General features: G+C 32.9%; 1 protein-coding gene across 1 annotated transcript in view; it reads left to right on the top strand.

Annotated features, from left to right (window-relative positions):
• The window catches only part of TBC1D32 (TBC1 domain family member 32), a 242,268-nt gene that overhangs the window by 184,512 nt on the left and 32,267 nt on the right, over positions 1–25,489 (top strand). Inside the window, exons 27-31 of the mRNA XM_059400634.1 lie at positions 950–1,075; positions 7,343–7,426; positions 21,551–21,620; positions 23,283–23,398; positions 24,536–24,690. Coding sequence (XP_059256617.1) covers positions 950–1,075; positions 7,343–7,426; positions 21,551–21,620; positions 23,283–23,398; positions 24,536–24,690 — 551 coding nt within the window. The remainder of the gene's footprint in view (positions 1–949; positions 1,076–7,342; positions 7,427–21,550; positions 21,621–23,282; positions 23,399–24,535; positions 24,691–25,489) is intronic.

Raw genomic sequence — 25,489 nt, 5'->3', positions numbered from 1 at the left:
TTTATGTGACTACCTATACCTGTATGCTTCTATATCCCTTTTTAAAGGACACCTGCATCCTTTTTAATATATTATTTATAGATATTTTCTAATATAAAATTTCATGGGAATGATATTAAAATGGAAGATGGAAAAATCTCATGGGAATAAAATTAAAGTTAAAGTGGAAAAATAAAAGTAGATGGAAGTTGCTGTGTATTCTCTAAATTGCTTAGAAAGAAGTTATATTTTATTTTATTTTTTAATTATTTTTTTTAAGTTTTATTTATTTATTTGACAGACAGAGATGCCAAATAGGCTCAGAGGCAGGCAGAGAGAGAGAGAGGAGGAAGCAGGCTCCCTGCTGAGCAGAGAACCCAATGTGGGGCTTGATCCCAGGACCCCGGGATCATGACCTGAGCCGAAGGCAGAGGCTTTAACCCACTGAGCCACCCAGGCACCCCAAGAAGTTACATTTTAGCCATAGATACTCTTTCAGCACCACTCATTTTTGGTATAATTTTTGCAAGAAGTGGAATTAAATAATTGACTAGAAATTTTCTGTACTTATATTTTCTTTTTGGTTTAAAGAAGTGAATAAAATTGTGTCTGAATGTGCATGAGTATAATTCATGTCAGTCTATATAGTGAAATGTTACATTTATCACATCTGTTATTTGATGTCTGTTACTTCAGATATCAGTAATGAATCATGTTCATATGAGAAGAGCATTCAAGAATTATAGTTATAAGTCAATTCATTTTGTGAGCTTTTAATGAATTCATTTTATAGGCTTTTTATAAGTATAATTGATGGCATAAGATGTAATTATAGAAAAATGTATTTTCTTTTGAAAGCCAAATACTATTTCTAGAATTTGTAATTGTTTACATATTTAACATTAATACTTATTTTTCAGTGTTTCTAGCATCTCATTATAATAATATAACATGCCATGTTTCTTATTAGACAATGATCTTGGCAAACTTCTGTTATGCTTCAAAATGTCTGATAAACAAACTGAGTGGATAGAAAACTGCCGAAGACAGTTTTGCGAAATGATGAAGGCCAAACCTGATATAATCAGTGGAAGTAGTAAGTATGTTGTTTAATTTTGGGGGTATTTTTGTTATGAAAATTGTATTAATGAAAGCTGTATTTCCTAAAGATCAGTGTTGACATGTCTGGAGTACATAATACTGATCCCAGAAGTCCATTGACTTCTGAGAAACTTATGATCCTAGAAAACAAAAATTACAATCTAAGATGCAGGGAAGCTGGGGGCCAGAGAGAAGGCAAAAAAGAGGCCCACTGACTTTCACCCCTTAATGACAATAAAATTATAGGCAGCATAAAAACTGCCAAAAAAATACTGAAATCTGAGAAACTACTAACCTTTTTTTTTAAATCAGTTGAAAGACTGATCTGCCTTAACTAGGTATTTGCTCGGTTTCACCAGCTTTTACTTGAATATACCATACTGCTATATTTTTGGAAACTTTATAGACTTTTTAATTGACACATATTTTGAAACTCTGCCACATCTAGCCGAGTAAATTTAGTCACTCCTAAGGAAACTGAAATTTTATTTTGGGGGAATAGCTTTGTTTCCTAAACTAGCAAATAAATTATTTTATATTCAAGTATTTACATGTGCATTTGTTTTCTAAAAATTATCATTTACAAATTAGCATTGTTTTGAATAAAGATCAAAGAAAAAGGTTCTAATGGAAATATAAGGTAGATTTTTTTGAAAACTAAAATTGTCAACTTCATTAGCCATGCTTTATAGTTTTCATATTTATATCATTTGTTATAAAATTAAAAGTCAGAAATAAAAATGTTTATATTTTGTTGTTGGAGAAATTCTATTTTCTGAGACTAGTGATATAATCTATGGGCAGCTCAGAGATGAATTCCCTAGATTTTCTTTTTGCCTCCTATATCCTAGAATGAGTGATTAAGAATGCCATTAGATGCAGGATAAAAAGGTGGGGGTCAATAAATGCCTACTCTCTCTAGCAAAAGGACCAGGAAAGGGGTAGCTATCAAGACACATTTTTTGTAGGAAGTGACCACTTTAATCCAGCCAGACACCACAGAAAATCCTGCTAGCAAGACTTGGGCATAGCCTGGACTTCCCTCCTTACTTGTCAGTAATGGGACACCCTTGCTGCTCCTTGCTAGGATTATAGCAGAGGAGACTTAGAAAGTTAAGGAGTTTCATTATCACTCAGTGTTAACAGGCCCACACTTCCACCTTTCCCTCCACCCATGTATTAGTCTCACACCTGCAACAAATTTAAAATTAGAAAGTAATCAGCAAAGAAATAAAATCCAAAAGGAAATTTTAGAAGTGAAAATACTATCACCAGAATAAAAAGCTAAATGTATTGGTCCAACAATAAAATGGATAGAGGGAAGAATTGGTGACTTGAAGATATCAGCAGAGAGGAAATAGACTGAAAAACGAAACAAAACAAAAAATTAATAGAGCTGCAGAGACCTGTGGAACCATAACAAAAGGTCTAACATTTGTGTCATTGGAGACCTTGAAAGAGGTTAGGACTATAAATGTCTTTGAAGAAACATAGCTTAAAATTTTCCAAATTTATCAAGAAACCTAAATCTAAATCTGTGGATTCAAGAACCACAAACAGGGTAAGCCCAAAGAAATCCACACCAAGATGAAATATAGTCAAACTTCTAAAAACTAAAGACAAAAATATCTTGAAAGCAGAGGAGAAACAACATACCTACAGGGGAAAATCAGTATCATTGGCCATGGACTTCTCACCAGAAAAGACAGAGGACAGAGGAAGTGGCATGACATTCATACGCTGAAAGAAAGAACTGTTGTTAACTTGAATTCTCTATGCATTGAAGATAGTCTTCAGGAACAGAAAATCAAGATATTCTCAGAAGAATAATTTGTCAACTGTAGACCTATCCTAAATGAAGGGATACAGGAAGTTCTCTATCTCTGTACTATCCTCACAACTTCATGAGATTCTGTAATTATACAAAAGAAGTCTTCTTAAAAAATGTAGAGGAGATTAAGAGTCACTTATGGTTTGTCTCCCTCCCAATCCCATGGATATAAAATTTTATGTTTATAAAAAATACAAAATTAAAAAAATAAATAAATAAATAAATAAATAAATAAATAAAAGAATAAAAAATAAAAAAAAATGTAGAGGAAAGTGAATGTAAACTACTTGAGATCATTGAGAAAAATAATCTGAATATGCTCATAATAATTTGTATAAAAAGTGGATATGGTTGGGTGCAGTAAAATTGTAAACTGCCTGAAACCTATGAGCATAGTGTTAACTTCATGGGGTAAGGAGATGATGGCCATGATTTACTTCTTGAATAAGCAAGTGTTCAAGGAACAACCTCTGGTGGTTACATGCAAGATGGATTGATTGGGAAAAAAATTGGGTCTCTAGTGTAATTATCTTATGATCTGATGATATGCTAAAATCATCAAAGATAAAGAATTAAAAAGGAATGAATCCAGGAGAAATTTTGCATGTTTACAAACACTGTGCTATCTTAGTTTTGGAACCAGCTTTGTTGTGATAGCAGTGCCAAGGGAGAAAGCAGTTATACCCAAGTATCCCTGAATAATCTGTCCTCAGTTTTTCCTCATTAGATAAACCCATGCCCCTTTGTAGTGAGTATGTGTATACACACACACACACACACACACACACACACACACGTCTTACACATTTTGTTTTTATAGTCTGTGTTGTAGCCCCATGGAATAAGTATGTTTAAAAGAGGTGGCTTATAATCTAAAAGCCTTTCTAGAAATTCCAGGTCTATCATTTGAAATAAAAAGATCCACTGAAGATTTTAACAAAAAATATTTTAAAAATTTTTTAAGAAAAAAGTATTTTATAGTTTACTTTCTGGACAATAATATTAAAAAATAATTTGTGTTTAAAGTTAAATGTTTCATGATATGAACTAATTTCCTTGAATTATAGATGATGAAATTTTCAGTGAATTGACAAGTGGTTAGTCATACTGAGATAAATAGCCACTCCAGGAATTATGCAAGTTCGGCTACACTTATGTGTGATTAATTAGATGTGCCAATGAGATTTTAGCCACAGGTTCAACTACCATATATAGATCAGTTTTTGTTATTATTCTATAATTATAACCTATCCCTCAAAATATTTGGAAGTTCATAGGGTTCTTGGGCAAAATGAATCTATTGGAATCAGTAGAAATCCAGGACCTTCTCCAGATAGTTTGGTGATATAATTTTTGCCTAGGACAGTGTGGAAGTAGTTTGTCCAAAAGCCTCCAGTGTATGTATCTAATAGCATAATTTGGCATTTCAAGGTCAGTACTTGCCAGAAAATAGTGTGCTTTGCAAAGTCTGTGATTAGTCTGTTAACTCTTAAGTTTCAAATCATATTGTGTTTAGCTCCACAGATGTGATAGTTTTCCAAATTCACTGAAGTATGTTTAGGTATCTGTCTGATGGCTAGACCTGATTCTGGGCATAGGATTCAAAGAATTGCTTAGCAGTATGCTGTGACCTTTCCTATTAACTTAGGTACTTTATTTCAGTGCATAGCATGTAGCAACCATATGGTTGTGCTAAAATGAGAATAATTATAATGTTAAATGGATATTTCGATTTAAAGTAAACTTTTTATATAACCTTTGTTACTAATGTTTATCTCACATTTTAGTCATATTTAATTCAGAATGATTTTCTAAAAATCATTGAGATGTTCTTAAATTGTGATCTCAAAAACTATATATTTTTTATTTAAATTCACTTAATTAACATATACTGTATTATTTCAAGGGTATAGGTCTGTAATTCACGAGTCTTATATAATACCCAGTGCTCATCGTAACATATACCCTCCCCAGTGTCCATCATCCCGTTATTCTATCCCCTCCTTCCTGCCCCCCTGCCAGCAATCCTCAAGTTTGTTTCCTAAAATCAACTCTCTTATGTTCTGTCTCCCTCTCCGGTTTCATCTTGTTTCTTTTCTTTCTCTCTGTATTAAATGACTTATAAACAAACCCATGGAGGTTGAAAGCTCTCACCTAAGGGCTATTTATGTATAGATTCGTGGATTAAAAACTTTGAAAGATTTTTCTGTGAGTGAGAGAATTTATCCCTATGTATGTGAAGATAGAAGAGTTAAACAACTCTAAGTTTAAATAATTGACAATACTGGTGCCCTATCTGACCCTCAACTACTATATTCTTATTCCTTTTAATACTTATTTTAATTTGAAGTCAGAATATGAATAGAGTTCAGTAATTTTTTTTTTTTTTTTTTTTTTTTTTTTAGTCTTAAGCCATTAAAATACTGTGGTATGGGACACCTGGGTGGCTCAGTTGTTTAAGCAGATGCCTTCGGCTCGGATCGTGATCCCAGCATCTTGGGATCGAGTCCCACATCGGGCTCCTTGCTCGGCGGGGAGCCTGCTTCTCCCTCTGCCTCTGCTGCCACTCTGCCTGCCTGTGCTCGCCCTCTCTCTCTCTCTCTGGCAAATAAATAAAATCTTTGAAAAAAAAATACTGTGATATGCAGCTTGTCAGAGCTACAATTGTTGGAAAGCACATGTTATTCCTGTTTGATTTTACATTTTTTACATGTTCAACACTAATTTTCTTTATGACTTATGTGCTTAAAATGCACTTGGATATGAAAAAGGGTCCATTTATTTAATATAGTTATTGTAGATTATATTATATTATATATTATATATAATATATATATAATTTATGTATATTACATTATATAGATTATATGTATTTATATATAATACATGTTATGCATAATATGTATTATATATTATATATAATATATAGTTAATATAGATCAGTCAATAAAATATATAAAATATATATATTCTGCATATGCATATCATTTACTTCATAGATACATTTCTTTACTGGATACTATATATATACTATATAATATAGTATAGTATATTATATTATAGTATAGTATACTATACTATATATATATACTATATATAGTATATAGTATATATATACTATATACTATATATAGTATATATATATAGTATAAATATATATATAGTATATATATTTATTTATATACTATATAGTATATAGATATAATATAAAATATATATTATATATATTAAATATAAATATATTAAATATAATTATTAAATATAATTCAACTTATATACATTTTGAGAGTAATACAACTGATTATATACATTTTGAGAGTAATATATGCAAATATATTTATATATATTTGATATATATATACACACACACTTTAGAGTAATATATGCAAATATATACAACTGATTGTGTACATTTTGAGAGTAATATATGCAGTCATAGTGGCATCATCTATATGGCATCAGTCCAGTCCAGGAAAGAATCATTGTCCCTTCTAAACCAAATAGAGAAAATCTTACTTTTTTTTTTTTTGACACAGTTCTTTATTGTTTCACTGATAGATAGGCATCTTTTCCAGCTTTTTTTTAAATTGATGAACTCTATTCTTTAGAGCAATTTCAGATTTTGCATAATTGAGCAGAAAGTACACAGAGTTCCCATATATGTTCTATGCCTTACACATGAACAACCTCCCCCACTATAAACATCTCACATTAGGTGATACACTTGTTACAATCAATAAACCTACATTGACACATCATTATCATCCAAAGTCCATAGTTTACATTAGGGTTCACTCTTGGTGTTTGCACATTCTATCAGTTTTGACAAAATTATAATGGAGAAATTTATCCACCATTGTTGTGTCATAGAAAAGAGTGGCACTGCCCTAAAAATCCTGTGTTCTGCCTTTGCATCTTTCCCTCCACCCAACTACTGACAAGTTTACTTATGATCCAGTTGCCTCAAACAGATACAAAGTTGCAAAGTGTATAAAACCTATCATACTGTTCTGGTCTTGAAAGGGAAGGGAGTTGTTATGCCTTGATTGTGGTCTTGGAGTTAAGAAAAATATTTTCTGTATGTGTGAATAATGATGATAAGATATTATAGCCTAATTAGTGATGATTTTCTTTCTGTATCAAAATCATTTAGCAAATTCTGAAGTAATCCTTAGAGAATCTAAAGATAACAGATGATTCTTTTCCAGTTTTACATTGAATAGGTTCTCAGTGAAGCAATTAAAATTTAATTTACATGAGAAACATTGTTATGAATATTAAAGTGGTATGTGTTTTGAATTGGACCCCCTTAAGAGTGTAACTGTGAAGAAGTTCAGATGACTTTTATCTACTAGTCTGTGACTTTAGAGATACATTATCATGTATTATTCTTGACCTTTAATATCCTAATTTTTCTCTTGTTTATTACAGCTTTACTGGAATTGCTTGAAAAATTTGTGCTTCATCTCTCCGAAAACCTCTCTGAATGTTACTTCCCCTCAGTGGAATATACAGGTATGTTTTGAGCATCTTGAATTTTGAAAAACAATTATCTAAAAAATAATATTTCATAGAGCTGTCTAATTAGATTAAAAATATCCACAAGGTTTCTCATCTTAAAAATTTCTCACTTTGTGCTTTGTACAGTGTGAATATCTTTCAATACCTTTTGTGCAAATAGTTGGGTTTTCTTGTAACCTGATAACTCCTTTTGACCTCTTTTTTTCCTGTCTACCCATCAAAAGTTGTTTTTCATTAAGGCAGTGTCTTCCTCTCTTTTGATTCTATCCATTATCCTCTAGGATCTTGTTTGTTTGTACTATTTTACCTACATCATATATTGATAACTTCAAAATTCACATCTTCTATTCAGAGATCTACTATAAGCTTCACTGCTTAATAGGTAAACATCACCTGGATGTGCTACAGAAACCCTCAAACTGGAAATGTCCAGCAGGGCCCTCACCTCATCATACCTTATTAACATATAACCTTTTTCTACATTATCTGTTTTGGTGGGCAATATAGTCATCTACTGTCCATCTAAACTGGAAACTGAAAAATGATCTAAGTCCATATTTTCTTCTCAATTACCAAACTATGTTAATTCTGTGTTCTTAATAGATCTCAAATTTATCTACTTAATTGATCTCTTCTTTGTTCAGGCCACCATTCCTTCTTCTTTTTTTTTTTTAAAGATTTTATTTATTTATTTGACAGACAGAGATCACAAGTAGTCAGAGAGGCAGGCAGAGAGAGAGGGGGAAGCGGGCTCCCTGCTGAGCAGAGAGCCCAATATGGGGCTCGATCCCAGGACCCTGGGATCATGACCTGAGCCGAAGGCAGAGGCTTTAACCCACTGAGCCACCCAGGCACCCCCCACCATTACTTCTTGCCTAGGGTATTACAACAGCCTCTTTTCCTGGTGTCGCTGATTAGAATCTGATTTCTTTTCAAAGGTATTCTTTATGCTGATCTCAAAGTGATCTTTGAAGTACAAATGTGACCTACTCATTCCTCTACCCCTTGGAAGATCCACATGGACCACTGCATAAAATCTAAACTTCTTTCCATGATACCCAAAGCCTTACATTTTTTCCCCTTTTCTTTCTCTCTGGCATAGTGTCTTTCTCTCCATGCCTTCTGTTTATTTTTCAGGAACACAAAACTATTAGCAGGACTGCCAGCTTTTCCCTTCCCCCACCCAAAGACACATTCATTTATGAAATGCATATAGAATTTTTATAAGCATTTAGACACAGCAATAAACAAAAGAGGGAAAAGATCTTGCCTTCTTGTGGGAAGACAGACAATCTTTAGTAGATCAAACAGTATGGTGTCGAATGAGAAATGCCAAGCAGGAAAGAGGGCTAGGGAGTACTAGCTTGGGATGGGGGTTACATTATTAAATCGTGTTCAGACTAGCAGAGTTGGGAGAAAGATATGTAGATGTTTTCAGGAGAGGAAATTCCAGCTGTTGACCAGGAAAGAGACAAGTATGGCTGAACATGAGTATGCGAGAAGCATTGTCGGTATTGAAGTCAGAGAGGGAAGGATGATAGAGGGTTTTTGAAAGTCACTGCAGGGTCTTGAACATAGCCACACTGGCTCTGATTTGCATTTTTACAAGAAGATTGCTGTGGCAGCTATGTTGAGCAAAGATTGAAGGGAGGAAGAAGGCTGAGGCAGGGAGATGAAGTAGGAAGCTATTAAGATCCACATGAAAAGTGGTAATGGTTTGGATGTGGATGTCAGTGGGAGATAGTATTTGGATTCTGGGTATATTCTGATGATCGAGCCAACAGAATTGAGTGACAGGTTGACAATGGCATGTGAGAAAAAGAGGGAATCAAAGAAGACTCCAAGTTATTGATCCAAGCCACTGGAAAGATTAAATTATCATACACTGAGATGAAGAAGAACGGGGGAAAAAATAAGTTGGAGAGAGGAAGTGAAGAGCTTGCTTTTATGTTATGTTTTAGATACTTGTTATATGTTTAGGGGCACCTGGGTGGCTCAGTGGGTTGAGCCTCTGCCTTCGGCTCAGGTCGTGATCTCAGGGTCCTGGGATCGAGCCCCATATCGGACTCTCTGCTCAGCAGGGAGCCTGCTTTCCTCCCTCTCTCTCTGGCTGCCTCTCTGCTTACTTGTGATCTCTGTCTGTCAAATAAATAAATAAAATCTTAAAAAAAATTCATAGATACTTGTTATATATTTAAATGAATGTATTTTTTATACATTGGATATTTGAATCTGAAATTTAGGGGAAAGGTGTTGGCTGGAAATATACATTGCTAAATCATCAGCTTAGTATATAAAGCCAATATGCATCTCTGTCATGTCTTTCTCATATTCTGACTTAATGTCTAATTCTTCATGTGACAGTAAACTCTTGTAGCATAGTTTTTATGTCTTATTTGTCACATCCTCTGCAACTAGAATGACAGTGTTAAGAAATATTTGACAAAAGAAAGAAGACCTAAAAGAATGAAGGAGGGAGGACTTTATAAACAGTGCCAATCAGTTTGTCTTAATTCTAACAGGCAATAGATTAAACCCTCTGAGATTTCTGAGCAGAAGCTTTACTTGACTCATCTGTACTTTAGGAAGATTATTTTAGTGACTGTGTAAAGGATGAACTAGAGTGCAGAACTGAAATCTGCCAGAGGCGAATCTCCAGGCATGAGGGTCAGTAAAGTAGAGAAGTAGCAGAGACTTATGAAAATAATCAAGGGATATTGTTCCTCTTATAAGGGTAATATGACTTCTCTGTTTGCTGAAGAAATCCTCATTTAAATATTTATTCAAGTTAGACACTCTACATTATATTTCCTTAAAAAGAAAAATATATGCTTCCAGTCTGGCCCAGCCTATCCTTCTGGTCCTGTTACTTACCACTAATCAAAGGCCCCCTTTGCATTCATGCCACTGAAACTTTCTCCTCCTGTTCCTTGTAGATGAGCTTTTCTTCCCCCATATGATTTAACTGTAAAGTTGCAGCTAAAATGATCACTTCCCTCTTACTCCGAAGTAGATATTCCTCTTCTCTGCTCATTATATTCACTTTAAACTAGCATTTTAATATTTATTATATTGTATGTGGCTAGTTCAAATTATTCCATTATGTCTCAAACTCCTTTGTACCTTCAGTATAGTATTTGATATATATATTTATTGAATTAAATATATAAACTGTAACATCAGCATCTGTATTTACACCAATACATTTGTGTAATAATTCTAAATATATTGATATTTACAAATATACATATGAGCATATACCTAATTATTTAACAGCCCCTTTAATGCAAATTTGGCAAAGGGATAAAAGAGAACTTAAGAAAATTAGAACAAAGAAATGAGAAGAAAATGTAAGGTAGCATTAAATAGGGATTAAGGTAGATGAAGGCAATTGATACTTATTGAGTACCTCTTGTGAGTTAAATAGTGTGCCAAAGTACATAATGTGTATTATATTATTCAACCCTATAACTGCTCTTTGCAGTAGACATAATCATCACTTTTAAAATTAAGAGACTGATGTGCAGAGGAAAGAAAACAGAGATTGTGAGGAGAGTTTTGAAGAAAAACATTTGTGAAGAAAATTATAACTTTATGAATAAACCTGAAAATGTATATGAAGAGATACAGGGATTAATGGTCAATTCTATGAGTATGAAGGAAATAAGAAATGATAATTATGGAGATTTGCATGGCCAGAGGGTTATCTCCCTAGTCTTCACTATTATCTCCAATTTCTATAGCTCCCCTTGGCACATTGTTATGTTGTATCAAATTTTCTGTAGATAATCTGGAATTAACATTACGTAGTATACATAATCTAAATACTCAAAAAGACTAATTGCTCAGTGTATTTATATTCAGTGCCCTTTGTAGAATTTCTAAATTATGATGTGAGAGATCTCAGATGCTGGCTCTTTTGAATGTATTATCTAGGCAGATAAACCCCAAATGTGAATTTAAATTCTTTAAAGTCTCTAACTGAATAGCTCTCCACTGGAATTTTAGAGTACAGCCAAAAATAAAGTCACTTCCTGTTTGATTGTATAATATATGTTATTATGATATGGTAAACTTGTTGTTAATATCATTTTCTTCCCATGGCTTTAGATATCCTCACCCTTCACCCCTTTTTTTGGGGGGGGCTGGTGAAACAATGATTTCTTATTGTAAAATTTCCCTGTATTTACTTTAAATAAATAAAAACCATGTTTTGATATAAAAAATGCTGGATGGATATATTCAATATTTTTTCATGTTTCTTGAAATGAGAAATTGATTGTCTTTTTAAAAGTGACAGCTTGCTTAAACCCTAAGGTAGCTGAAATTAGAATAACACAATCATCCATCTGTTGTTAGTTCCCTCAGGATTCCAATCTATTATAAAATTTGCAGATCTGGAAAAATCAAATTAGTTTAGCTGTTTATCCCCTTAAAGAAAGAGGAATGAACAAAGTTCTGCACATTTGCAGTTTGTAAATCTATACAAGTATCTTTCCAAGTCTTAACCAATATTAATTTTTTATTGGTTCACTTCCCTGGAATGAATTGGGGATTTTTTTATCCTAATGTAATTGCTTCTTTAAATGATAAACTAAGTACTCCTTTAAAGGTAGGAAATATTTTTAATGTTTTATCTTTATGTTGCTAATCAAGCAGTTGGAAAGAAATCACAAAATTTTGTATTGTTTCACCTTTTGATTATTAAAATACTTTTTGAACTTAATATATAGTATCAAAAATCTTTTATACTTTTTTTGGATATTCAGCAAATATGCTCTTTGCCACCTTCCATTTATGGAGCATGTTTGCGAATATGCTTAATAATAGCAAGGAAGTATATAATATGAATTAATTACGATATCCTCAAGTAGGGGAAATATTGCATCCACCTAAAATGATGAATTAAATAAATTGCAACAACTAGTAAAATAAAATAAAGAAAACTGACATTTTTCAGCTGGCTTCTTTATTTTCAGGCAGTGTGCCTTTAAGTATAGTATTTGTACTGGGTTGTTGTCAAATGAGGGGTTTTATTTCAAGTTTTATAGGTGTTTAGTGGAAAGAGCAACCAGTGTTGACTAGTACCATTGTGAAAGACAAGAGGAAGAAGCAATACTGCAGCAAGAGGAGTGGTGCTAGTTTGGCTAAAACAAAAAGTAGGAGAGGAGGAGTCTTGCAGGAAAGGGTAATAACAAAGACATGGAAAGAAATCCTTTTTTCTAAATAACGCTGACTATACCAATTAGGGGCTGACACTCTTACAGTAACTTGGCCACAAGAAATTTAATTTTATGTCCATTTGAGTTCAATAAAATGGATAGCTAGCTATATCCCTGTGTTTAAAGAGAAGCAACAGAATCTGCCAACCAACTCTGGGAAAGGAAGGAGGTAGGAGAGAGTGTACTGACTGGTTGACTTCTTTGGGTGGTGAGAGTTCTTTGACTTTAGAACAGTTACAGCAGGACTTCAGAAGAAGCAGTAACTGCTTTTCTAACCATGGAAATGTATTCCAGTGGGGAAATTCTTTGCTCTTCTGAAAATTAATTTTTTTCCACACCATTAGCCAAGTGCTGGGCAGAAGATATTTCATTTCTTCTACTGCTCTATGTGCTAGCTTTGTGAACCAAAAATAGAACAGAATGCATTACTAGAGTGAGCAATTTCAGTCAATATTAAGTCAATTTTTCCAACTCATTTTCTTCTGAGACCATTATATTTACAATTACATGGATTGGTTATTTCAAATAGTTAATGCTTTGATTAAATTAGACATTAAGTAGGGTAAGTATGATGGTACAGGTGTCATTGTTTGTTTGACTTTTTATCAGCAACTTGTTATACTTTTCATAGTGACTCCAGGGAGTAGGAGTTGTATCGTCCATTTATTACTTAATTTCAATGTACAAAATATATTTTTAAGTCCCTATCTATTTCCATCTCCAACTTGCTCCATTTGTATGCAGTGCAACTTCTTGTTCATTCATTTGTGCATTTATGTATTCATTCAGTGTTTGTTAAGCACCTATTATGTATCTTACACATAGATGTGCACATTTCAGTGGTTACCAGTGAAGACATCCATTTTTATCACTGTATTTTATTTATTTTATCCCATCAGTTTTGTTTCTGAAGATTTTAATTACTGCTTCACAAGTTGTATTTAGTCTAGATTGTATATAACAAAAGATTATTTCACTGAACTTTTGTAGTCAAAGATCTGTTTCCGTTTGTCAAGTTGTCATGTATCAAACACAAATTTAAAATTGAAGTGTCTCTTTTAATAAAATATATAGTGAATAGAAAACTATTTTCTGATTTCTTCATTCCTGCTTGGAAAACTTTATTTTTTTCAAATGGGTTTTATTCATACTACTGTCTCTGTATCTATCTAATATTAGGGGTTTTTTGAGTGGGTATTTGATGTTTGTTCTGGTATGCTTAATACCCCCATATATTCTCACTAAAAAGTGATTTAACCACTTTTTGAAGATTTTTGAAGATTTAACCATTACTTTTTCTTTTAAGATTTTATTTATTTATTTGACAGACAGAAATCACAAATAGGCAGAGAGGCAGGCAGAGAGAGAGGAGGAAGCAGGCTCCCTGCTGAACAGTGAGCCCGATGAGGGGCTCCATCCCAGGACCCTGAGATCATGACCCGAGCCGAAGGCAGAGGCTCAACCCACTGAGCCACCCAGGCGCCCCATAACCACTACATTCTTTAAAGTGAAATTTGTGAAATGGAATATTACTGTCTGATTTCAACTATTTCTAAACTTTTATTCCTTTAAATGTGGATCTCAAGTTCAGTGCAGAAGAAATAAGCTGTAGAGGTCTTTAAAAATATAAATGACTGGATATTCACACTCAGCAATCTCATCAGCGGTATGGAGTGAAGTGTGTTTGTCTTTACTTTTAAAAAAAACTCAAGAGAATTTTAGAGTATAGCTGTATTGGAAACATTATCTGTTGAAATGTGCAGATTTAAGTTTCTACTCTTAATATACAGAAACATAAGCTTTTAGAGAGAGAATAGATCTGGGAAATTATTTGTACAATCCTAGGAAAGTTCAAAGGGCTCCTCAGACGACAGCTAGACCACTCTGGAATGACTCTTTCCTTCCATAGGAAAGAAGTAAGAACCTGAATCATACAGCATTTGAGTGGCATAATCCTTTTGGGCAACTACTCTCACCTTGATCCTTAACTATTCCATTCTTCATTGATAGAGAGGTCCGTATCTTCTCCTAGAAGCCACCGTGATGTATGGGATACAATGGCATCAGGGACACTCATTATTAGCACCATTAACCGACTGCACATTCCTCCTACTGTAAAGATACTTAGCTGTGTCATACTTTGCAGAAGAGGAACATTAGTATTACAAGTGACAGATCAATGTATTAATGAAGATAAATATTTCTCATGTTTAATAATCCAGTTTTATATGTACTAGAATTCAAAGTGTTATCATCTAATCGAAGTTAAAACTGTTCTGGTAATAGCTTATAAAAATTAATCTTTGATATAAGTACAGAGAAGTGGAATTCATGGATCAGAGAATAGAAGTATGTTTAATTTTACAGAAAATGCCAAACCATTTTCCAAAATAGTTGTACCATTTTACACTCTTTGCAGCATCATATGACAGTTCCAGTTCCTCCTTATTCTTACTGACACTCAGTATTTTCCATCTTAAATTTTAGCCATTTCAGTGGGTGTGCAGTAATATCTCCATGTTGTTTTAATTTGCATTTTCCTGATGATGAATGATGCTGAACACTTCTTTTGAGATGTCTGTGCAAGTATTTTGTTTCTCACTCACCCTCATCATTTCTATATGGGTTTCATGACTTTTTTAATGTTTGAATTATGGGTAGTAGTTATATAATGATTATGGATTCAATCTCTTGTCCAATTTATACTGCATATATTTTCTTCCATTATGTGGCTTGTCTAATTATTTTCTGAATGTCTCTTGATGAAATTTCGATGAAATCCAGTTTGTCAACTTTTCTTTTTTTCTATGGTCCGTACTTTCAGGGTTTTATTCAGAAAAATCTTTACCTACATCAAGACCATAAAGATAGTTTTTTATACTTAATACTTCGCCTTTTACCTACAGGTCTATAATCGATTTTGAATATTTTTTTGTGTATGTGTGAGGTAAGGGTTTACATCTTTTCCCCCAGATATCTACTTGTTCCAGAACAATTGTTTGAAAAGCTTTCTTACCTCATTGAATTGCTTTTATATTTTGTCAAAACTTAATTGAGTATATAAGTAAGAATATACAACTTGTTCTTATTCTTAGGAGAAAAGTTCAACATTGATTTTTTTTTTTCTACATTGATTTTTGAATGTCAAATCAACTTCACATTTCACAGATGAATTCCTCTTGATCATGATACTTCATTCTTTTAATATGTTACTGAATTTGAAAGGCTAATATTTTAAAAAAATTATTCTATTTATATTCATGTGCAATATTGGTCATTAGTTTTCTTTTAATGTCTTTGAATGTATTGGGGAATCATGGTTATGTTGTGCTTATAAGTGTGCAAGATTGTTATTATTTTACTTATTTGATTGAATTCACTAGTGGACACCATTTGGGTGTGAGTTTTCTTCATGGTCTGCTTTTTAAATATTAATTCAGTTTCATTAATAAATGTAAGACTTCAGATTTTCTATTTCTTCTTGGGTCTGTAGGATCTATGGTGATATTTTCTCTTTTATCTTGATACTGATAATTTGTGTTTTCTCTTTCTCCTTTTTCTTTATAGCCAGGTAGAGATTTGTCAATATTATTGATCTTTTCAAAGAATCAGCATTTGGTTTTATTTGTATCTTCTGTACTTTTTTTTTCTATTTTATTGGTTTCTATTGTGTTTTTTTTTTTTTCATTTTTTTGCTGACTTCAGGTTTAATTTCCTCTTCTTTTTCTAGCCTCTGTGATGGAAGCTTAGATCATTGACTTTAAACATTTATTCGCAATGCTTTAGTTGCCTCCCAACGCATGTTTAGAAATGTCTTAATTACCATTTCATTAAAAATATTTTCTAATTTAGCTTGTTAGCTTGCTTTGGCCTTGATTAATTTGCAGTGTGTTTCTTAAGTTTCAAGAATTTGGAGATTTTCCAGGTATCTTTTTGTTACCGATTTCTAATTTAATTCTATTTGTGTTTATAGATTATACTCTGCATAATTTAATTTCTCTCAAATTTTTTGAAACTTTTTATGGTGAGTCAATGTTCTGTCTCAGTAAATGTTCCATTGACAAGTAAAAGGATATTATTTTAGAGTTGATAGTTGTAGTGTTCTGCAAATAACCAATAAGGGCAATTTAGTTGCTCATGCTATTCAGATTTTCTAAATAGTTTCTAAATTTTTGTCTGCTTTTGGTACAAACACAGATATAGTAGTGTTGAGCTCTCCCTTTATTGTTTTATGCTTACCTACTTGTCCCTTTAATTCTTTAGTTTTTGCTTCATGTGTTGTAAGGTTTTCCAATTTTATAAATATATATTTAGTATTGCTTTTTCTTCTTGATTAATTGACCATGCTGTTATTTTTAAAAAGTCTTTTTATCTCTAATACTCCTTGCCCTGGAGTGTATTTTGTCTGATAATAATACAGACAGACGTTCAGCTTTCTTATAACTGGTGTCAGTATAATATGTCTTCCTATCTTTAATATATCATGTCTTTTAGTTTAAAAGGCATCTAAAGATATATAGTGTGTGGTTGCATCTTGCTTCCTGCTTTTAATTCAGTCTCAGAATTTCTGCCATTTTTTTGGTGTTTTTAGCCCATTTACATGATTATTGATATTTTAAAATTTTATCTATGATTTTGATGTTTTTGTCTACTATGAATTAATACCATGTCTTTCACATAAGAACCTTACAAAAGTTTATTTCTATTTGTCCTTCCTGTATAATATTTTTTCTATTCATTTTACTTTAATATGTTATTATTCCTTGAATCAGTTATTTTTAAGTAAATTAAGAAACAAGAACGAAGTTATTTATATTTGCACATACATTTACAATTTCTTACACTCTTGTATGTGTGTTAATGTGTGTTGTATGTATATGTATCTGTGTATTCATCTGGTACCATTTCTCTTCAGTGTGAAGAATTGTAGTGTTTTTTTGTTTTCGAGTATAGTTGACATGCATATAGTTACACTAATTTCAGGTGTACAACATAGTGATTCATTAAATTTATACATTATTCTGTGTTCACTACAAGTGTAGCTGCCCTCTGTGCCCATGCGTTGCTATTACAGTATCAAGTGACTGTATTCCTTTATACTATGGCTTTTATCCCCATGATTTATGCATTCCATAACTGAAACCCCTTCACCCATTTTGCCTAACTTTCCACCCCACTCTCCTTTGGCAACCATTAGTTTGTTCTCTGTATTTGTAGGTCTGATTCTGCTCTTTATTCTTTTTTTCCCACATATGAGTGGAATGATATGGTATTTTTCTTTCTCAGTCTGACTTATGCTGTCTGTGTCCATCCATGTTATTACAAATAGCATGATCCCATCCTTTTTTGGCTGTGTAATACCTGTGTGTGTGTCTGTGTGTGTGCATGTATGTATGCACATACATGCATCTTCCACATCTTCCTTATCCATTCATCTATCGATGGGCACTTAGGTTGCTTCCATATGTTGGCTACTGTAAATGATGCTGCAGTAAACATAAGGGTGCATGTATCTTTTTGAATGTTTTCATTTTCTTTGGGTAATACCCAATAGTGGGATTAGTGGATCATATGGTATTTCTATTTCTTTTTTTTTTTTTTTTTTTTTAGGAACCTCCATACTGTTTTCCATAGTACATGTACCGGTTTATATTCCCATCAATAGTTTACAAGGGTCCTGTTTCTCCATATTTTTGCTAACACTTGTTATCTCTTATCTTTTTTATTTTAGCCGTTCTGACAGGTGTAAGGTGATGGCTCACCTTTGATATTTGGCCAAGAATGTTCAGACTTCTTTATTCATGAAAGTCAAAATCTGAGAAAAAGAACACAAATGTCACAAAAAAATAAACTTCAAGATATACATTGAATAAACAAATTTCAACATATCTACATAATGGAATACTACTTGCAATAAAAAAATACTATTGATACATGTTACAATATGGAATGCATCACAAAACATTGTGTTAAGAGAAATAAAAAACGCAAAATAGTACATATTATGTGATTCCATTTATATGATGTTCTAGGTAAAGATAAGCCAACAGTGAAAGAGATCAGAACAGTGGCTAGTTTAGGGAAGAAGGATGTGCAAGAATTGGCTAGAAGAGAGCATGAGGGAACATCTACATGATGAAAATATTCCATATCTTAGAAGCATGTGGGTTATACAGCTTATATGCATTTTTCAAAATTAATAAAATCTTTATATTTCTTGAACACAAGGTATACCTCAATAGAATATATCTTCCCAGTTAAAAAGCAATCTTATAATACCCTATTATGGTAGTTGATAGGAGGTAGGTCTATTTCACAGCTATAAAAATATATAAAGGCAACATATTTTATTGAAACTACTTAAATTTTGCAAAGTCAGCCAGTGTCACCAACACTGCAGCACCAAAGTCTTAACATTATTTAAACCTGGGAAACTAAAATACAATTAATAATAAAATATAGGATCACCAGGAGTGTATTCAGGTTCTGACATAGAAGGAACTTCCTGGTCACTACGCAAATGAATTTTATCTGATTGTGTTGTAATGGGCATTGGTACAGCTATTTAAATTATGGCTGACTTTTTAAAAATGCTCTTGAGAAGACTAAGAACTTGAAATTATGGGGAACATACGAATGATTAATAGTTTAAAGATTGGCCATTTTATGAGAGTGAGAATAATTTGTGACATGTATGTTTATAAAGTAATAGAAACTCAATTTTTTTTTTTGTATAGGAGAAAGATACTGACTCTTATAAATGGGGAAAAACTGTCCTTAGCAATCTGTACATCTAAAATTTACATCTATTTAACTCTAGTTAGAGTTCTAAATAGGGAGGAATTCGAAGATATATAAAAAATAGCTTAACTACTCATTATAGGCCAAATGTAAAATACTATTAAGTTTGTGTTCTGAACTGAATAAGTAAAACTCAGATGTAGCTTGTCAGGAAATTAACTGAGCTCTTAAGTTTATTTTATTTTATTTATTTTATTTATTTAAAGATTTTATTTATTTATTTGACAGAGAGAGAGAGAGATATCACAAGTAGGCAGAGAGGCAGGCAGAGAGAGGGGAAAGCAAGCTCCCTGCTGAGCAAAGAGCCTGATGCAGGGCTCGATCCCAGCACCCTGAGCTCATCACCTGCGCTGAAGGCAGAGGCTTTAAACCCACTGAGCCACCCAGGTGCCCCAATTTTATTTTATTTTAATTAATTTATTTATTTTTAAAGAAAATGACCACTGTAGGTGGGTAAAAGACCAGCCTGGTTTGGCTGGGCTTATGAGGACTTCCTGGGGCATGAGACTTTCAGAGCTAAAACCATGGAGGGCCTAGGCAAACTAGGAGAAACAGGGTACCTTACCTCCAAGAGTGCTAAAAGATGAATTATTGCTGGTCCAATGAGTAGATGTTTGATAACAGTGATGTTTAATTTGTTGTTCTTCCTAATCTCTGTAGATCTCAAGTCTAGCCATATTTTACAGTTCAGTTTAAGTGCCACTTCTATGTAATCTCTCTCTCTTTCTGAATTCACATAACACTCTATCTGTACCATTCTTGTTCCACTTAGTCCTTTAAAACATCTTTATCAGAGTTATCTATATACGAATTTTATCTCTGGCACTACATGGAAAGTTCTTTTAGGGCATGATGTATGATTTCTTTTTTTATCCCCCAGAGCTTCTAGCATCATGCTTCACACTTTATCAGAAAGGGTGTATTAAAAGGAATGAATGAATCCACAAGTTAAGTAGATTATACTAATAGGATGAGATGCACTGGTGTGTAATAGGAGGGGAAAAAAAGGTGGTGGTTGGGGGGGACGCTTGGGTGGCTCAGTGGGTTAAAACCTCTGCCTTCAGCTCAGGTCATGATCTTGGGGTCCTGGGATCAAGCCCTGCATCGGGCTCTCTGCTCAGTGTGGAGCCTACTTCCCCCTCTCTCTCTCTGCCTTCCTCTCCGACTACTTGTGATCTCTGTCTGTCAATTAAATAAAAACAAATAAATAAAAAATAAAAAAATCTTTAAAAAAATAAGCTGTAGTTTAATATTAGCTTTGTTAAAAAACAAAAACAAAACAAAACAAAAAACAAAACCCTACTGACATGAGTATGAGAAACCCAGCCTTTAGTCCTCTTTACCACTAAATAACAAGTACCTTAGTATTTTACATGTGTATGTGTGTGTGTGCACATGCACGCTACAGTTTCTTTAGCCAAAAATTGAAAGTTACAACTAGAACTCTCAGTGCTTCTAATGATGCTACTGAGCACTCACTGTTAGCTTCGTCATCCATGTTCTCCAAAACCAATCTAAATTTTCAACCTCTCCTATTGTCCCCTGTCCCATATAGCCCCTTCACATTTCATAGATCACAAACTCCTACTCCTCAAAGAAGATGCACCTACTGGAAGAACTTTGTTCACCCCAACCTCATATATTGTTATACATTATAAGCACTATACTGATTATTCCTTCTTGACACTCATGTTTAAATCTTTAAGAAGTGAACAGCCATACTTATACATATTTGTAAATCAAAATCTTATAAATGCATTGGTTGATGAACGTACAATGTTCTACATCATTTTGGGGTTAAGAGCTTTTGTGTTCTGAGAGCTGAGTAAAAATAAGTTGCTTTAAAACTACAATTAGTCATTTTGTACTTAATATGCTTTTAAATGGCTTTTATAGGAGAAAAGTTATTTGTAAAAAGTTTCCTATTAATTCTTTGAAAATGTAACTGATAGCTCTTAAAAGAATGAATTCATCAATGTTTTCAAAATTCATATTAAAATATGTAAAAATATTACTTTAATCAATTTTCAATTAAAATGTGATTATTATGCAGACTTTTATACATTTTTATGACCCAGTTTGCTTTTGTTTTTAGCTACTGATGCAAATGTGAAGAACGAAAGTCTTTCATCTGTGCAGCAGCTTGGCATTAAAATGACTGTCAGGTATATTATAGGGAAATATCTCCCTTGCGCATTGCTAGAATTTGTTTTATCTACCTGATATGTGTTTAATAGTATTTAACAACCAACTATTTTGTGTACTTTAAATGCAGAATTTATCATTCAGAAAATAATAACTTTGTTTTGGAGATATTGGCACATGATTAAATTACCTCTGCTGGTAAATCAGTTATGGTTCATTATCATTTCAGAGGCTAATTACAGTGTATTTAAGTCTCTATGACTACAGGTTTTTTTAAAAAATGAATTGTAAAAATCAGCACATTGGTAGCACAATCATGCCATTTAAAAAAATATGATAGATTTTAATTGTCAAGCTACGGTAATGAGTACAAAAGAACCTTGAGGATAGATGCCCAAGTTAAAAATGAATAAACTAATTATAGTAGTTTGAATTTTTAGTACCCAAATCGTAATTTTCAAAAGAAACTTAATAGCAGACTGTGAATTAAGGAGTGAGTCTCCTCTCTTGCTTACTAACTGGGGATTTAACAGTTCCATCCTACTTCAGTGAGTAATCTTTACAATCTATGGAAGCTTTTAAAATGACTATTTTTAATAAATTCATAGCATTATAATGAAAAGTGTGGTAGTAATTCTGGCTAATCCGTCTGTATCACATGAAGCATGTAACTCATTGTTTTGTGACCCTATATCTGCTTTTTATTTTGTAATGTCCAATTTCTATTCTGAGATGGAATCCATAGATAACATGAGCAGGCTAGTCACATATTTTTTAAATTCAGTATAATGTCTTATTGGTAAGATGTGAATGGAAGGTGATTTGTACCCAGCTACAGTATATGATAGAGCTGTCAACCATATAGAATCACTGTGACTTTGGCAGCTGCATATAGACTACTGATGTAGTGCTTCAAATACTGCTCAAGTTTTGCCACTGGCCAAGTGACTTTCCAAAATGGAGAACAAGTCTTAGGCTTCAAACAATGAAAGTACTATATTTTCCTGATTTACACATTTAGTTGCATTCAATGTATAATAAAAAATATAGAAAAAATATTTTATGATCTTATATAAAGCAGAATTGGTTTCAGATAATTATAAATAGCTTCTTCATCCATGCAAATAATAGGAAGGCCATTTGTAAGTGGTTGTTTAGGACTGCTCCACATCTAACCTGCATTACTCACCAACTACTATTTGTGTCCCCAGTCACCGTGCAATCAAAAATGCCCCCATGAATTTCTCAGGTCGCCGCAAGAGGGGATGTACTCCCTCTTAGAACCTTTGGATTACATGGATTAGATGAAATCTAAAATTGCTTCTACACTTAACATTTGGTCAGTCTCACCTGTCAGCATTACATGTTTTAGATTAAGTTCAGGAAAAAATGCTTGTATTCTTCTCATCTACAGTATCTGCATTTTGTTCTGTCATTATTGTTTTATTCTCCTTAAAAGTTATCAGTATTTACCAGATAATTACTGCTAATCCAAATATAATTATCAGGAACATGTACTTAGTGTAAAGCTCTCCCTACTTAGCATAGTTACAGTGGAAGTAGAAGAAAACTTAAAACCTTGAGATCTCAAGAGGACTACACTTGATGGCTTTTAAAAAGTGAATTTATAATGCAGGGACTGAAGTTTTTCATTTTGCATGTTTTGTGGGCTTTTAATATAGATATGGCAAGTTCCTCAACCTGTTAAAAGACAGTGCAGAAAATGATCTTACCTTGGTTTTAAAGCACTGCGAGAGATTCCTAAAACAGCAGCAAGCGTCCGTAAAATCTTCTCTTCATATCCTTTTTGAGTGGATTCACAGCAGTTGAACATTATGTGTTTTTCATAGTTCTTTGATAGGGTACCTTAACACATTTATAGTAAAATACTTTTGTAGCAACATGGACGGGACTGGAAGAGATCATGCTGAGTGAAATCAGTCAAGCAGAGAGAGTCAATTATCATATGGTTTCACTTATTTGTGGAGCATAACAAATAGCATGGAGGACAAGGGGAGTTTGAGAGGAGAAGGGAGTTGGGGTAAATTGGAAGGGGAGGTGAACCATGAGAGACTATGGACTCTGAAAAACAATCTGAGGGGTTTGAAGTGGCGGGGCGGTGGGAGGTCAGGATACCAGGTGGTGGGTATTATAGAGGGCACGGATTGCATGGAGCACTGGGTGTGGTGCATAAATTATGAATACTGTTATGCTGAAAATAAATAAATTAATTAAAAATAAAATAAAATAAGCAAAAAAAAAAGAAAAAATAATAATACTTTAACCTATATTGATTTGTTGATGTACCTTTATAGTATTCTATATTTTAAATATGAATTTTATTAAATTGGGTAGTAATTACTAAATTCAATCTTACTTATTTAATCTTAAACTGAGTAATTAAAGTTATTTGGCTGTATTTTCAGATACATAAAAGACATTTTTAAAAAATAGATTTAGTATATCTAGAATAAGAATATTCTAGAGTTAGTAAATTTAGAATAACAATAGAACATACATTTATTTTACTTGAATTGGTTATTTTTCAGAAATAGATTTGACTTGAAGAGAAAAAAAGTATGCAAACCATTTGCCTTACTGAATTCTAAAAATATATGGATTTTAAAATATTTGATTATGTTAGTAATTTAGCAGATAACCTAAACCAGAGAAAGAGAAGGTACTATGATTTTAATGACTTGAATAAGTGTTGCCACGAAACAGATATTTTTTTCTGCATTTGCTAGTGCCATTGCCCTCCTCTACTTATGTAAATAATCAACACATTGGCTTGTAAATTGATTGAAGGTAAAATGAGGACTGAAGTATCAGAATCTTTTTCCTGATAGGGATCCTGGAAATGAATATTAATAGAGTTCTTATATTTCATCTTGTAAGACAAAATATGCAAAAGTTCCTTAACTGTGCTTTTCAGTCTGCCTGCAGGGGACTTACACTGGCCATGACTGGTTTGTATCCTCTTTGTTCATGATAATGCTGGGGGACAAAGAAAAAACATTAAGATTTCTTCAGCAGTTCTCCAGGCTTCTGACCTCTGCTTTCCTTTGGTTGCCAAGACTTCATATTTCTGTAAGACTTTTTAACTCTGTCTTTAAATGAGTGTGTTAAATTTTAAGGCAGATCCTATTTAAATTCATTGGGATCTTATTTGTAGAGAGTTCTGTAATAATTTATGTTCATTTTCTACCTGAATGCTTTTTGACTGATTCTCTTTGAAGATACAGATTTGACATTTTCCCAAATGCTTGGTGTCTTACTTAAAGGTAACTGAATGAAAGATTAGTGATAATAGATGGATTATTAAATTTTAAACATGTCATCTAGTAAATTATAAAAAAATATGTAAAAAGAGCTATTGAATGTTTTTTTAATTGTTGCTTTGTTAGAAAAAGTCAGTTAACTTACAACATAAGAAAATAAGTCAATATAAATGTATTCTATACAGAATATGGAAATCTATGATGAGTTTGGAAATCTATGATGATTTTTGATTATAGTGTTAAGGTGTATTTTAAAGGGTTTTACTAGCTTCCTGAGATCTTAGAGTTTAGAGGCAAGAGCATCCCTCAGTTTACTAACATTTCTGTATTTTGTTTTACTTACTGCCATTAAAATCTCCAACCTGGGGATACTGTCTACTATACCAGATAGGCTCACACTTCCCAAACCTCTCCTACAACATACTGCACATGGACAGTGCAATCACATCGCTCCCAAAGATAAATAAGTTAAGGGATTGAGAGAATATGTGGCTATCAATGAAAGCATGTATTACATGTTTTCACAGTATATGTTTGTGATAAGGAATATAAAGCCAAAGAATCAAGGAGGAATATATTATAAATACTGAAATTTTATCATTTTTTGC

Source organism: Mustela nigripes, chromosome 5 (assembly GCF_022355385.1).
Source record: "Mustela nigripes isolate SB6536 chromosome 5, MUSNIG.SB6536, whole genome shotgun sequence".
NCBI classification, from domain to species: Eukaryota; Metazoa; Chordata; class Mammalia; order Carnivora; family Mustelidae; genus Mustela; species Mustela nigripes.
Note: the sequence above shows the minus strand (reverse complement) of the source record. Positions and strands in the feature narration are given on the sequence as shown.